The sequence below is a fragment of the Microtus oregoni genome, unplaced genomic scaffold, assembly GCF_018167655.1.
Source record: "Microtus oregoni isolate MIOR12 unplaced genomic scaffold, Mior012 000005F_ref0000423, whole genome shotgun sequence".
NCBI classification, from domain to species: Eukaryota; Metazoa; Chordata; class Mammalia; order Rodentia; family Cricetidae; genus Microtus; species Microtus oregoni.
The window spans coordinates 22,313,508-22,327,920 of NW_024543064.1; the positions used below are offsets into that span (position 1 = coordinate 22,313,508).

At 43.6% G+C, this 14,413-nt stretch overlaps 1 protein-coding gene and 1 non-coding gene across 13 annotated transcripts in view; both read right to left on the bottom strand.

Annotated features, from left to right (window-relative positions):
* Nucleotides 1–14,413, bottom strand: part of Pum1 (pumilio RNA binding family member 1) — a 117,813-nt gene that overhangs the window by 6,066 nt on the left and 97,334 nt on the right. For 8 of the 12 annotated variants that reach the window (XM_041651635.1, XM_041651634.1, XM_041651628.1 and 5 more), the window contains 6 exons: nucleotides 13,122–13,251; nucleotides 11,210–11,344; nucleotides 7,702–7,839; nucleotides 4,322–4,447; nucleotides 3,529–3,650; nucleotides 866–1,058 (listed from right to left, as the gene is read on the bottom strand). In XM_041651635.1, the coding sequence (XP_041507569.1) occupies nucleotides 866–1,058; nucleotides 3,529–3,650; nucleotides 4,322–4,447; nucleotides 7,702–7,839; nucleotides 11,210–11,344; nucleotides 13,122–13,251 (844 nt within the window). The remainder of the gene's footprint in view (nucleotides 1–865; nucleotides 1,059–3,528; nucleotides 3,651–4,321; nucleotides 4,448–7,701; nucleotides 7,840–11,209; nucleotides 11,345–13,121; nucleotides 13,252–14,413) is intronic. The other 4 variants (XM_041651636.1, XM_041651630.1, XM_041651633.1 and 1 more) reach the window with 1 other exon arrangement.
* Nucleotides 10,407–10,489, bottom strand: LOC121448937. The gene has a single exon (XR_005974407.1). It is a non-coding gene; the product is annotated as a small nucleolar RNA SNORD103/SNORD85 (small nucleolar RNA).

Here is a 14,413-nt window from a genome sequence, read left to right on the forward strand (position 1 = left end):
GTAGACTACCCTGAACTGATGAGATGATCTCAGAGACCAGGGAAGGAATTACCTCACAAAAATATGTTCTCACTCACAGCCAAGTGTGATGGCATGTCAGTGATTCCAGCAATTCGAATTATAGTTTGTTTTTCTTTTTTGGTTTTTTCGAGACAGGGTTTCTCTGTGGCTTTGGAGCCTGTCCTGGAGTCAGTCCTGTAGACCAGGCTGGTCTTGAACTCACAGAAATCCGCCTGCCTCTGCCTCCCGAGTGCTGGGATTAAAGGCGTGCGCCACCACTGCCCGGCCTAGGACCATAGTTTTAAGGCTAGCCTGGGCTAAGCAATGAAGCTCTGTCAATCAACCAACCCCCCCAAACAAATAAACAAACAAGGGCCAAGATGTGGCTTAGTGGCTGAATGCTAGTTTAGGCTGCACCAGGCCTGGGTTCAGCCCTCAAAACAATATTCAAAAACAGGAAATATGCTTCTCACAGACCAACAGGATGGCTATGTGAGTAAAGACCACTTGCCATGAAACCTGACCACATCACTGTGACCTAGACATGCACCACAGCACAATCACACACTAAACAGGTGTCAAAAACACTGCAGGCAGGCAGTGCACAGGGTCCCATGCTGACAAATACCCAAACCCCTAAAAGGGGGGAAAAAGTTAAAAACCAGAACCAGGACTCCCATACTGTGAATTGAGGAAAGAAGTGACAAACACAGAGAGACCATAGTGATCCCACACAGTGAGAGGAGGAAGCACAGAACAAGTCTGGTATAGCAACACAAAGAAGCCCACTGTCTACTATCTGCTATATCTGAACACGGTCCACCTGGTCCTTCTCCCACTCTGGGTTGGCACCCAATGTGCTTACCTTGTGCATGACAATCTTCCGCTGACCTGGCTCGGCCACATCGATCATCTTCTGGACCACATAGTTGGCATACTGATCCTTCATCATGGTGTATAAGGCACTGTGGGGACCGTCATTCATGGTGCACACCTCATCGATGAGTACAGCACGCTCTGTACGTGAGGCATGAGTAACACACTTCTCCACAACATTGCTGTCATGAGGAAAATTAGGAAGAACAATCAGATAAGATCCCCACTTAGGCTGTGTGTTTTAGGATGGACAATGAGGGAAGAGATGGTACGTATGGGAATTCATTTGCCCAAGGTCTGGCTCTGTAATGTTCTTTTTTGGTCTTAACACTGGGGTGTCCAACAGTGAATCACCTGAGCCCCAGTGTTCTACGAGAGGGGCCCTGACCTGCTGGCAGATGATAGTAATAAGCTTGCCAAGTTCATAGCGAGATTCACAGCAGAGATTTCTAATAGCTCAACTCGTTTACAATCACTACTTCAACTCAAACCAAGACCTATGATGCTGTCCTTGCATCTGTAAGCTCAGGCTCAACAACAAAACTCCTTTGGTCATACCAGACACTGGGCCATGGTGGGAGATCTGAGCTCAGTGAAGGAACTTCAAGCAGGAGCACAGCACTTCGGCAGTTCAGAAGCACAGAAGGCCCTGCCTTCTGTCATCACTTGTGAACACTTAGCACAGTTTTCTAACATGAAATGTCTGGCTGCCAGACTGATGACTAGTCACCACACAGTGAGTGATTCCTCACCGCAGTTCCCGGGGCACAAATTAACAACAGAGTGTGCTAGCCAGACAGTGGTGGTGAACATCTTTAATTGCAGCACTCAGGAGGCAGAGGCAGGTGAACTTCTGAGAGTTCTAAGATAACTGAGGATACACAAACCCTATCCCAAAAATAAACAAAAAGGATGTGCTGTGTGCACTGCTGTTACTGAGCCCAAGACCCAGCAGCAGTCAGTACATGGGAGTTGGTGAAAGTTGAGGCTTTGCCAAGGGCTCAAAGAGGAGAGAGCTCTAGGTCCCAAACCCTCAAGGAGAAAAGGCTAACGAGAGGCCAAACCCACCAAAACAGACCATACTCAGTAAGCGCAACCGCAAAAGAGATCCTCATGCAGGCACGCTGCCCGTTGGCTTCTCTAGACTAAGTTATACTAAGTGCTTTGATTTAGGCTGCTCATAATTAAGTACTCACAGCTCATAAATTAATAGACAAGCTAGATGGCATGGTGGATAAATGTGCTTACACTGCCAAGCCTGAAGACCTGAGTTCATTCTCTGGAACCCACAGGATAGGAAAGAACCTTATCTACTCTGGCAAGTTGTCATCCAAGCTCCACATGGATACTATGAAATGTACATGCTCAATCAAGTACATACACACACAGAATTGTAAGAAATGATTTTTTTACAACAGATCTCACTAATTGAAAGCAATTATTAATGAACATCAATATAAACCCCTGACCAAAAAAAAAAAAAAAAAAAAAAAAGCTATATGTCGAGAAAAAAAAAAATCACACGAAAGTGCTAGGGAAGAAAATCCTAGAAAACTACTCAGCGCTATGTTCCCTGAGCGGTGAGAAGGAGTGAACCCTGCTCAGAAGAGCGCCCAGCTAAGGCACAGAGCTGGAATTTTCCAAGCCTGATGCTCTGAAGCTGAGAAGTTGAGGCCTGCGCAGATCTGGCAACTTGCCCCTCTCGGGCCAAAGATGAAGGCGAGTGGAGGCTATCTCACAATGCCCACCACCGAGGTAGGAAACACACAGGAGATTTCAGTGGCTACTCCAAAGGACTGGAAAGAACTTTTAAGGAAATGTCTTTGAAGCCACACTTGGTATACTTCTTGACTTTTAAAGCAGGTAATACGCATGGCTTCGTATGTAACTGTACTCGAGGCTATGACCAACAAACTGAACCTGTAAGATGGAAAAAGAGAGCCAGCTCCCACAAGCTATCCTCTAACTTCCACATGTGCACAGCGGTACAGTGCACGAGCACACAGACAAATACCCACAAATAAACAAATAAGCAAGTATAAAAATTAGGGGGAAAGTATTGTGAAATAATCTTTTTGTACACTGTGAAGATGTGTCACTCAGACTGCTTTAATATAAAGTTGAAAGGCCAATAGCTAGACAGGATTCCCAGGCACAGAGGATGCTGGGAAGAAGGGCAGGTGTCAGAACATAGAACAAGCAGGACAAGCATTACAAAGTAAAGGCAACTGAACCTCATAAAAGAATATAGATCAGGGGCTGGAGAGATGGCTCAGTGGTTAAGAGCATTGCCTGCTCTTCCAAAGGTCCTGAGTTCAATTCCCGGTAACCACATGGTGGCTCACAACCATCTGTAAAGAGGTCTAGTGCCCTCTTCCAGCCTGCAGGCATACACACGGACAGAATATTGCATACATAATAAATAAATAAATAAATAAAATATTAAAAAAAGAATATAGATCAAAAGAAATGGGCTAATTTAAGTTATAAGAGCTACTCAGAAACAATCCTAAGCTACAAGACAAACCTTCATAATTAATAGTAAGTCTGCATGTAATGATTTGGGAGCTGGCTGGTGGGACAGAGAAATGCCTAACAACAAAACTTTGCAGCTGAAAATACTACCCAATCCTCACTTCCCAGAGCACAGACCTTGCAAATTTGTGCTGACTCAATACAAGTACATTGCCTCGGATCTCTGCTACAATTTTGCTTTTATCCTCAGGACGACCATGCTCCAGTACATGTTGGATTACATAATTTCCATACTGATCCTATTTGAGAAGCAACAAAACAAAGAAAATATACATAAATAACAGTTCTCTGGGTTACTAGGTCCTCCATATAATTAATATATATCACTCATGTAGCACTGTGACAGCTTATCTAAGGGTGAAGGAACCTGCAACAATTTTTAAAATGGACAGGAGTAAAATTATTCCCTCTCATTACAAAACGAGAACACATTGTTACTAGACTACAGATTATTTCTCTTTATATATTTATACACCTACTTCCTAGCTAACTTCTTCACAAGAAAGTAGGCATATAATTATTTCAGAATGGGGAAAGGAGTGTTTGGGGAAAAAAATGTTTCCTATTAGAAGTTGCAAAAAGCTTGCATCTTTCTGGAGATCTGCATCCAACAAAACAATCGGGATTCATTATTTTATCGGCAATAGAAGCAAATCCCAAAAGAAGAATCAACTAGTACACTTGGCTTGTGTGGCCAATGGAGCAGAGACCCAGAGGTACACAATTAAGTGCAGACTCCAAATCAGAGGTCAGGGCTTCAAATCATTGCCTATTTTTCATGAAACACAAACTGGGCTGTGATGAACACAAGCTCCAAAGATCTGAAGTACACTGATGATATGTTGATACTTTCTGCTAACAAAACACACATTCTGGGCCTACAAGAGCCCGTAAGGGTCTGCAGTAGTACCTGCACAAGCTGTTCCGTGTGCTGGTGAAGCTCCTCAAGGATAGGGAGAGTCTGGTCAGGGAGACAGTGCTCTAGGATCCTCTGAATCACCCTGCAGCCATAAGGGTGAGTAGACAAAGCAAATACCTGGAGCAGAAAGATCCAAGACAGTATTGTTACTTTATTACCCCACTCCTCTGCTTCATAGAAAAGTTTAAGCCACTATGAGCTAATAAACCATTTCCTGGGTTGTTTTAAGAATTCATATATGTGTATAAATTAGCTAAAATGAACTCTTCCAAGAAGTCTAAAAATGAATCAGAAAAGGAGTCAAGGTACTAAAAAATCCACTTAGTCAAGAATCAAGAGCAACACCAGGCAGTGGTGGCATACATCATTAATCCCAGCTCTCCGAAGGTAGAGGTAGGCAGATTTCTAAAGTCAAGGTTAGCCTGGTCTACAAATTGAGTTCCAGGACAGCCAGAGCTACACAGAGAAATCTTGTCATGAAAAATTAAAAATGAATCAAGAATGTCAATCAACAGCCGGGCGGTGGTGGCGCACGCCTTTAATCCCAGCACTCGGGAGGCAGAGGCAGGCGGATCTCTGTGAGTTCGAGACCAGCCTGGTCTACAGAGCTAGTTCCAGGACAGGCTCCACAGCCACAGAGAAACCCTGTCTCGAAAAACCAAAAAAAAAAAAAAAAAAAAAAAAAAAAAAAAAAAAAAAAAAAAAAGAATGTCAATCAACTGCCTTTCCAAAACATAGGATGAAAAACAGGAGGAAGAGAAAGTGTGCCAGTACCTTTAATCCCAGCACTCTAGAGGCAGAGACAGGGATCTACTTCAGGGAAGACAGAGGTACACAGCTAAGACGCTGCCTCAAAAACAGGAAAAAAAAAAAAACACCACACACACAAAACAATAAGCTACAGAGAGGTCATTGATAAAGTGCTCATCTGAACCTATAAGGACAAAGGCTGACAACATTCAGCACAGGGAGACACAACACAAAGAGCAGAGAACATATATGAATGCTTTCATACAAACACACAGCTACACACAAGGCTGGCTGAGGCACTGTTAGGTTTAAGAGGAATAAAAAAAATTGTCCCACCACTGAGCTGCTTCCTCAGCCCACACACCCAATCTTGATTCTGGCCTTTCCTAGATGTAAGGAAATATACTCCCGTGGTAGTGAATGCCTTTAATCCTAGCAGTCAGAAAAGCAAGACAGGAGGACTATGAGGTTCAGGAGTCTACCTCAAATCACCAAGGGAAAAAAAAAGACTCTGAAGAAAAATAATACATCTCACATGAGGTGAGTGCTATGGACCTCAAGTATCAATTAGTAGACCAAGTGTTTGTCCTCTCATTTGCTATAGGGCCCTAAGGTTGCACCTGCTACTTAAGGTGAGCTTTGAAAAGACACTGTGCCTGTTCATGGTCTAAAGCAGTTTATTTCACTCACTGCGTTTCCAAAACCACTTCTAAGCATCCACTGCATGTCTAGAACGTTTTCCAGGCATGCTGCTGGCAAAGCATGGCACTTCTAAACCTAAACTTTGGTCCAGACATCTGCATTGCTTGCTTGTTTGCTTAATTATTTATTTTATGTGCATTGGTGTTTTGTCTGTTTATATCTGTGAGGGTGTTAGACAGACAGTTGTGAGCTGCCATGTGGGTGCTGGGGATTGAACCCAGGTCCTCTGGAAGAGCAGTCAGTGTTCTTAATGCTGAACAGTCTCTCCAGTCCCCTTTTTAAAAATTTTTTATTTTACAGCCGGGAGGTGATGGCACACGCCTTCAATTCCAGCACTTAGGAGGCAAAGGCAGGTGAATCCCTGTGAGTTCGAAGCCAGCCTGGTCTACAAGAACTAGTTTCAGGACAGCTAGGACTGTTACACAGGGAAACCCTGTCTCGGGAAAAGGAGAAAAAAACAAACAAACAAACAAAAAAACCTATTTTTTATTTCTTACTTCTGTGTGGAAACTGTTCAGCAGTTTTAAAACATGCTAAGTGGATATTTCACCAGATACAAATGTTAGCTAGACCAAAGTACTGGATCAAAGAAATATAAATTCTGAAATCTAAGAAGATACTGGTTAGTTACCCAAGTGGCTGATTCACATTCCTGAAGCACAAATCTGCACTGCATGGTAGGAACTCTCTGTTTCTGAGCCTCATTTTGTACTTTCTTCCTAACTAATGGAATAGACTTATTCTTATCAACTGCTAATCTGTGCTTCCGTGAAGTATTAATTCATCTTTGGCTCATCTGCCACCACCTCTATCGTTTCCTTCGATTGTAGGAGTTCTTTAATCTAGCTGCCAACACTTTGACAGGTTCAACAAGATAGCATTCAACTCCTGGACTGGAGACAGAACTCAATGGTAGAGTGCTTGGCTATCCCATTAGCTCCTCATCACTCCCTCAAAAAAGCAGGACAATCATTTTTTTCCTTTGTTTTAATTTTGCTGTACATTTTACTTAATGTCTTTTTAAAGTTTTTGTTATGTGTGTGTGCCCCACCAAAGCCAAAAAGAGGAGTCTGATCCCCTGGAACTAGTTACAAATAAATATAGTAATGAGTAGTGATGGATACAGGTCCCCTGCAAAAGCAATAAGTGCTCTTACCCACTGAACCACCTCTCCAGCTCGAATAATATAGCGTCTCAGTGAATGAATGTGCCACCCTCTGCTCTACTAATCCTGAAACTCCCAATAACCCCTAAGTTCTGACTCTTCTCAACGATGTGGGAATCCCCATTCTGAAAGAATTCTAAATCATGCTTCCACTTAAACTGAACAGTACTTCAGATTCATATGCCCAAAAGAATCCAGAGTCCAGAGTCCAGATTCAGATACCTAAAAAGGAATTTTGTTTTACCACTCTGTCCCAGTAACTTCCCCAAGGTGGGAAGGTATTATTTTTGGCAAACAAACTAACAATTATCCTAATTTAGAGGCACTCAGAAAAGTGATAGCATGAGAAAGTGACAGATTGACAGGCAGCGATGATGCACGCCTTTACACCAGCCCTCAGGAGGCAAAAGCAGGCAGATCTCGGTGAGTTTGAGGCTGGCCAGGTCTACAGAACTAGTTTCAGAATAATCAGGGATACACAAAGGAACCCTGCCGGGAGGGGTGTAAAGTAAAGGTCTTGTATGATGATAGACTGATGATGACAGATAGGAATAATAGCTATCCATGTAAAAATAATCCTCCGAATATTAAATTCATCTTAACAGGTCTGCTGCTAGCTATGTACTCCATGACAGACTCCCCGAGAGTGAAGGGAAGAGACCTGTTAACAGGGCCAAGTTGACACCACTGAAATTGACTACAGAGTGCACTATGTATGAGATGGACGCTGATGACATGAACCCAAGTTACTTACCTGCCCTTTGAATGCATCAATGATAAACTGTAAAGACTGGGGCTGTACACATTCAATGCACTTCTGAACCACATGGTTGCCATTCTGGTCTTTCACACACTTCAGGACATGGCCATCTAGCTCCCGTACCATCTCATTCTATGGAAGACAAAGAGAAAAGACAATACCAGAATCATAGCCAGCAACACCCAGACAATCCCCACACCCTACCAAGCAGCAAAGCACTGCACAGATACATGGCAATCAAAGTAAATTAAGTCAACTATAGTCATGCAACAACAAAGCAAGAGAAAACAAGTGGAACCAAAAAGATATCAAACTTGGAAAAGGCTTGCTGAGACTCTAAAAACATTGACACCAGCCAGATGTAGTGTGGAGCACACCTGTAACTCCAAGTCTCAGGAAGTAAGACAGAACTGGAGCTGCCACACAACATATGCCACACATATCCTATGCTACCTATAAGTCCTATTGTAAAAATGTGTTTAGTGATACACCTTGTGATCGAAACACTAGGGAGAGGGAAGCAGGAGGACCATGAGTCCAAGGTCTGCCTTATCTACAGAGTAAGTTCAAGGCTGACCTGGGCTATGTGCGAGAATAAAAAACTACCATCATCTTCAAATAGAAAAACACCTATACGAAATGCACAGGATTGATAATATACGATTCATCACACTGTCATATTGTCATATCCTGACAATCATGTAAGCTTCATACACACACACACACACACACACACACACACACACACACGAATATGAAGGGTTGATCTAGAATTTGCCCAGGTGAGAAATAACTGCAAGAACTGGGAGTACTTTAGTTCCACCCAACAGATCATGTTAGGCAGCCACGGAGCAGACGAATTACAAAGCCTGTTCAAAAAGACCTAGACTGTGAAGCCTCAAACCCAAGCAATTGCCAGCAATGATGCAGCCAGGATTCGCTGGGAAACAACCTGTCAATTATATAATCCCATGCTGCCCTCCCAGCAACAAAAGAAGTTACAGGCGAAGTCACATAATTAAAATTATAGGAAAGTCAATGATGGTTCGACCCTGTAATTATAACACTTAAGAGGCTGAGGCAGGAGGATTGCCTCAAATTTGAGGCCAGCCTGGTCTAGAGAGTAAAAAAAATCCCAAAACACCAAAAACTAAATCTATAGAGACAGAGGAAGTGGCGGCGGTGGTGAATTCCTAGAGATGACTGTTGGAGAACGAAGAGGTTCTCGGTTAGCCTAGGCACGGGGAGCACATGTCTCCAAGAGTGCCCCCGCCAGCTTCCTTTAGTAGCATCAAAGAACAGAGGGAAACACAAAGGGCCACAGAATACAATTTCAAAGCAGTCACTCTGTGACTACCAGTGTCTGTGATTTTTCCACCAAGGCGCATTGATTAAAGTCAGCAGAAATGGTTTTTCCCAGTTCATTAATTGTGTCCAAATAGCAAATACAGACTGTAAGTAGACAAAGTGCAAAAGCAGTGTGTCAGGGTATGTACTGCAACCAGATTAGATTTTGACTGAGACTCCCAGCCTCAGAACACCTAAAGTGAAATGCTGAACCTGGCTGGGCAGGAGTTGGCTCCCCATTTTCCTACTGATTTCATCTGGGCTTTAACTTCTCTGTGCTCCTCTGTATTTGTGCTAGAACACCACAGGCAACTTTACCTAGGCACCTTTCATGAACAGTGTGAGTGAATCCCAGATGGAACCGACTCCAGAGTAACTGAAATATCAGCTAACAGAAGACATCATGATCACAAAAGAACACTTACTAACATAGCACGAGAGAATAACCATCTGCCTGGGAGACATAAAAAGGATAAAATTCATCTCCTAAAACAAAATATACAGTCCACAGCAGAACAGTCCAAACTCAGAACAAGGCACCAGAGGAACTGGACCAGAGAAAAGAAAATATAAGAAAGAGCTCCCTGCCTGGTTGCACAAACCCATGACTCAGTTGCTCAGGAAGCCACCTTAGGCAGGAGACTTCTAAGGCCAGTGGCAGGACACACACCCAACCTGTAAAAAGCCCTGGTTTTAACCCCCAGTGTTGCCGTAAAAGTAAAAGAGGAAGAGCTGGGGAGACGGACAGAGAGGGTGGGAAGAGCAATAGAGCCTGGAAAAAGACAACTTGCTAGTGAGGAAGGGAAGGAGAGAAGTATAGAAAGGGTCAGAGCAGCTATTTTCTTTTAGTAAGTAGCCATCATGATCCAAGAGAAAAAAACTTCCATGTGGGGAAAACAGCAACAACAACAACAACAACAACAACAAGAAGCCACAATAATGTGGTCATTAAAATTTATAACATCTCAGTGAATAATAGATAACAACGAAAACTAGCCTTGGATCTTTCTGTCAATACAAATATCACCTTTCTTAGAGACTGGGGGCAGGGTCTTCCTAACTAGCCTTCTATGATTGGCTTCAAACTTGGGGTTCTGTTTCCCAAAGTGTTGGGATCACTATGTACCGCTATACTCAGCTAGACAGTGTTGTCTTTTCAATGCTCCAAGTCAGGCACAGAGCCATGTCTCTAACCTCACCCACTTCACAGTATCTTCAAGAGCCTAGCTATAAGACGCAACAAACTGCAAGATGCACCCCACGTGCCCTGGGCTCCACCAACCTTCAACTGCCACCATCTGCACCACTGGCTGGTAGTTCAATGGGTTTGAATCAGAGCTGGTGGGATTCTGCCTGGCTCAGAACGAGTCCATAATAAAGATTCTCATTATCGGACTTTGTCCTCAGTGAGGGCAAGTGGGTCATCATTGCCAGACAACAGCAACCCCTCCGCTGAGAAGGCTGGGGGAGCTCAGAGCACAGAGGCTGAGGGGTGCAGGCCAGAGGCCTTGGCACCACCTGGCACAAGCAGTTGCAATGTGCTTTCCCTACCTGTAGGGCTTTTGGATGACTCCCCTATCAACCCCCACTCACAGCAGCTAGTTTTTTGGGCCTCTGTTCCCTTTCTCCTGTCTAACTATCCCTAGCCTTGATTCTGCATGGGTTGGGTGAGGGCCTCCTCCATGGGCAGCACCATTTTCCACTGTCCTGTCCACACTGTGGGTCAGCAGCAAGGACCAGCTAGGCCTTTGTCATCACCATGTCACCCATTGACACAGCAGGCCCGAGCATGTGATCAGTGAACAAGAGGGTGGTGAAGGAGATTGCAAGTGAGCTGAACCTCACTTCAGGTTTCTTGGAAAGTTTAGTGCTACTTGAGGAGAATGCTAAGCAGCATTTTATGTGTTTACATCCTCCTTGTAAAACTGCAGTTACTCAGGCTACTCACTGGTCAAAGAGATGATGCTGTAAACTCTTTCACACAAAACACCAGATCCACTAGAAACTTGCAAACTGGGCAAATCCTGCTTGCTCTGCAGATGGAAAGCCACAAGCACCCACATAACCTAGCAAAGATACTCCACACTGACATTCTCCACAGTGCACTGCACGCAGCACAGAGAAACACCGAGAGAAAACTGAAAAGGAAACTTACAATTACCTGCTGGTCTGAGGGAATAAACTCCAAGGCTTTCTGGATAACTCGGCAGCCATACATCTGCAGCGCCAATGATAAGACGTGGCCTCGAATGCGCTCAGCCAAAGCTAGCTTCTGTTCATGACTGCCAAACTAGACATAATGTGAGAGACACCATTACATAAATGAAGAAGAAAGACCAGAGAAAACAAAAGTTTTCTGTAACCTGTGTTGTGTCCAGCCTCAACTTCTTGCTGCCCTGTTTCCTAGGGTTAACAACACCTTTTAAAAAGCCATTGTTCCCTAAAGCTTTGACCTGAGGAACTTTCTTTAATGCTCAGCCATGTCTTGGCCATCTTGCAAAAAATATTTAATGCCCTAAAGAATTAGGCATTAACTTCTAAATGGAAGGAGCCATATCCTGTTATTCCAAAACCAGCAGCAGAGATGGGACTGGCTTCAAGGCTCAACATGCCTAGAAATGATGTGCTAACTTGTGCTGTATAGGGCAGCCGGTGGACAAGGAAAGGTCGGGCTGGCAAGCCCTTTCACCTAAGTTAGTCTGCCAAGTGCAAGTCAAGTACACACAACATTCTTATGAATTGATGTCTTTCCAGGACTATTGCTATTAAACAGGAAGCCTTTGAAAGGAGAAGCTAAGAAATCCAAAAGGTTACACTATACAGTGTTTTCCTAAGGGCTGGTTTGCATCCTCTTTGCTCTTGTGTGATTAGAACCATCATGGGACTGTCTAGTGAGACTCTTTGGCTTGTTCCCAATCACATGGTCACATGTCACATTTGTTCTGACACTCCAAGCTGCACATGGTACAGCACTTTAGTATCAGTGACAAAATAGCAGAGCAGAGACCATCCAGAATCAAGAGACACAAGCTGGAGAACTAAGTGTCTGTGAGGAAAGTTGGCAGGTAAAGTCTAAGAAAGCAACTCTAAAACCATTTCACAAATAAGAGCCAGAAGCAATTTGTAGATTTCTTTATTTGCAGATAACCTTAGAATTCCACTGTCCCCACACCTGGTTCTTTCAATTTATTGGGACATCCAACAGCTTGAAGCTGCTGGCAATGGTAAACATTGTTAATAAATATAAATAATAAATGACAACAATATTAACAACATAAAAATAGAAAAGAAAAATAAATCCCAAGTCTTTGAAATGTTAAGTTATTAGAGAAAGCAGACATTCTTCATCACTAATGTACTTCCATGACCCAAGTTAATGGACAAAAGAAGAAGCTAAGACCAAAAGAAGCCCCCCAGAGACACAACTCCAGGCCGCAATGGAATCACTGAGCCTGGTGTACAAAGCCAAGTCCTCACTCCCACCATGTCTTATTGTAATTCTGCTAAAGCCTCTGAACCACTGTGCTGGAGGCGGGAGAGGCAGTGCTCAGTGGTTAGAACAAGCATCACTCTGTGTTTCAGAGGACCCGAGTCTGAGTCCCAGCACCCACCAAGCAGTTTACAATGGACTGACTCCAGTTTCAAAGATTCCAATGTCTCAGGCCTCCTTAGGCACACTTTCCCCCCATAAATAAACATGATTTAAAAAAAAAAAAACAAACAAGCAAACAAAAAACAAAAAAAAAAAAACAATCTCTTTAGGCCAGGCATGGTGGTGCGTGCCTTTAACTCCAGCACTTGGAAGGCAGGAGCAGAGGCAGGTGGATCTCTGTGAGTTCAAGCCCAGACTGGGCCCCACGTGGAGACAACTATTAAACCATACCTCCAGAGCACATCTGGATGGGCATTTAACATGGATAAAGAACTGGAGAAAAACGAAAAATCTTTTCAAGACCCTATCACTTCATTTTAAAGGCTGAAATGAACAGCTGTGCTTCAAAAAGTCAACAGAAATCAAATGCTCTGGAGATTCTCAAAGTGAAAGGGCAGAAAGAACAAAGACATACTTCAAAGAACTTCTGAATGACGTAATTTCCAAACACATCCACCATAAGTTGGTACGCAGCCTGGAGGATTTCATTGAAGACAAGCTGGCGCTCAGCTGCTGTGGCACGCTCTAGTTTCAGCTGAATGAATCTGAAGAACAGAGTGAAGGGGCAATCAAACCACACACAGAGATGATTTGCAAAGGTGTGAAGGGCATCACTTGTTAGATCAACTCTACAACATGCGGCCCATGTGCCCAATAAGTGCAGTGAGTTTTGTTTGTTTGGATAGGGTTTCACAATGAAGACTTGGCTGGCCTAGAAAACAGAGAGATCCGCCTGCCTCTGCTTCCTGAATGCTGAGATTAAAGAGATGCATCATCATGCCGGGCTGCTGGGCTATTTAAATCAATCTCAAGCTCTCAGAGAAAAGATTTCTGAAAGGGAATTCCCCTAACATGGTCCAACTTTCAAAAGTGTATTCCTGTTCTACTGTGCTGCACTACAGGATGGCACATATACGAAAGCACCAGCTCTGCTTAACATTGATCTTTAGAAAACAGTCCCTCATTGGATACTTAAGGCTCATGGTCCTCACTCTATACCTTCTATCTGCCAAGAGAGGCATTCTTTAGTGTCTGAAATAGTGTTACTCAGTTAACTCACTCGGGTGACCACATAGGAAAACTTTACTGCCTCTGTACCTGGCCTCCACTCCTCAGAGGAGGTAGCTAGCAAAAGCTACAGAGCAGGGAGACCATTAGGAATTTCCCTGAACACAGAGAGTAAGAAAAACCACAACAGATATGAGAAGGGTAAGGAGTGAGTGATATCATCTCATTTTGCTGGGTCCCTAAACCCCATGTGTACCTCTAGGGAGCTCTTAGAGCAAAGATTTCCCGGAGCTCTCCCTTCTAGAGCAGGGATGAGAGCAAGTGCTCCTAAGAACTGGGGAATCTACATTATCATGTGACAGTGTCTGTCTCCCCTAGAACAGATGTTACTGCAGGGCATGCACAGGGCTTCCTGGGAAGACAGTTTCTTCAAATATAGAGACGGGTACAACTTTTGGTGGTGGTGTATATAAAACAGGGTCTTGGGCTGGAGAGATACCTCAGTGGTTAATTGTACTGGCTGCTCTTCCAAAAGTCCTGAGTTCTATTCCCAGCAACTACATGGTGGCCCACAACTATCTGTAAGAAGATTTGGGCCCTCCTCTGGCGTGCAGACATACATGGCAAAATGTTGTATACATAATAAATAAATCTTTAAAAAAAAACAAAACAAAACAGGATCTTAGTGTAGACCAAGAT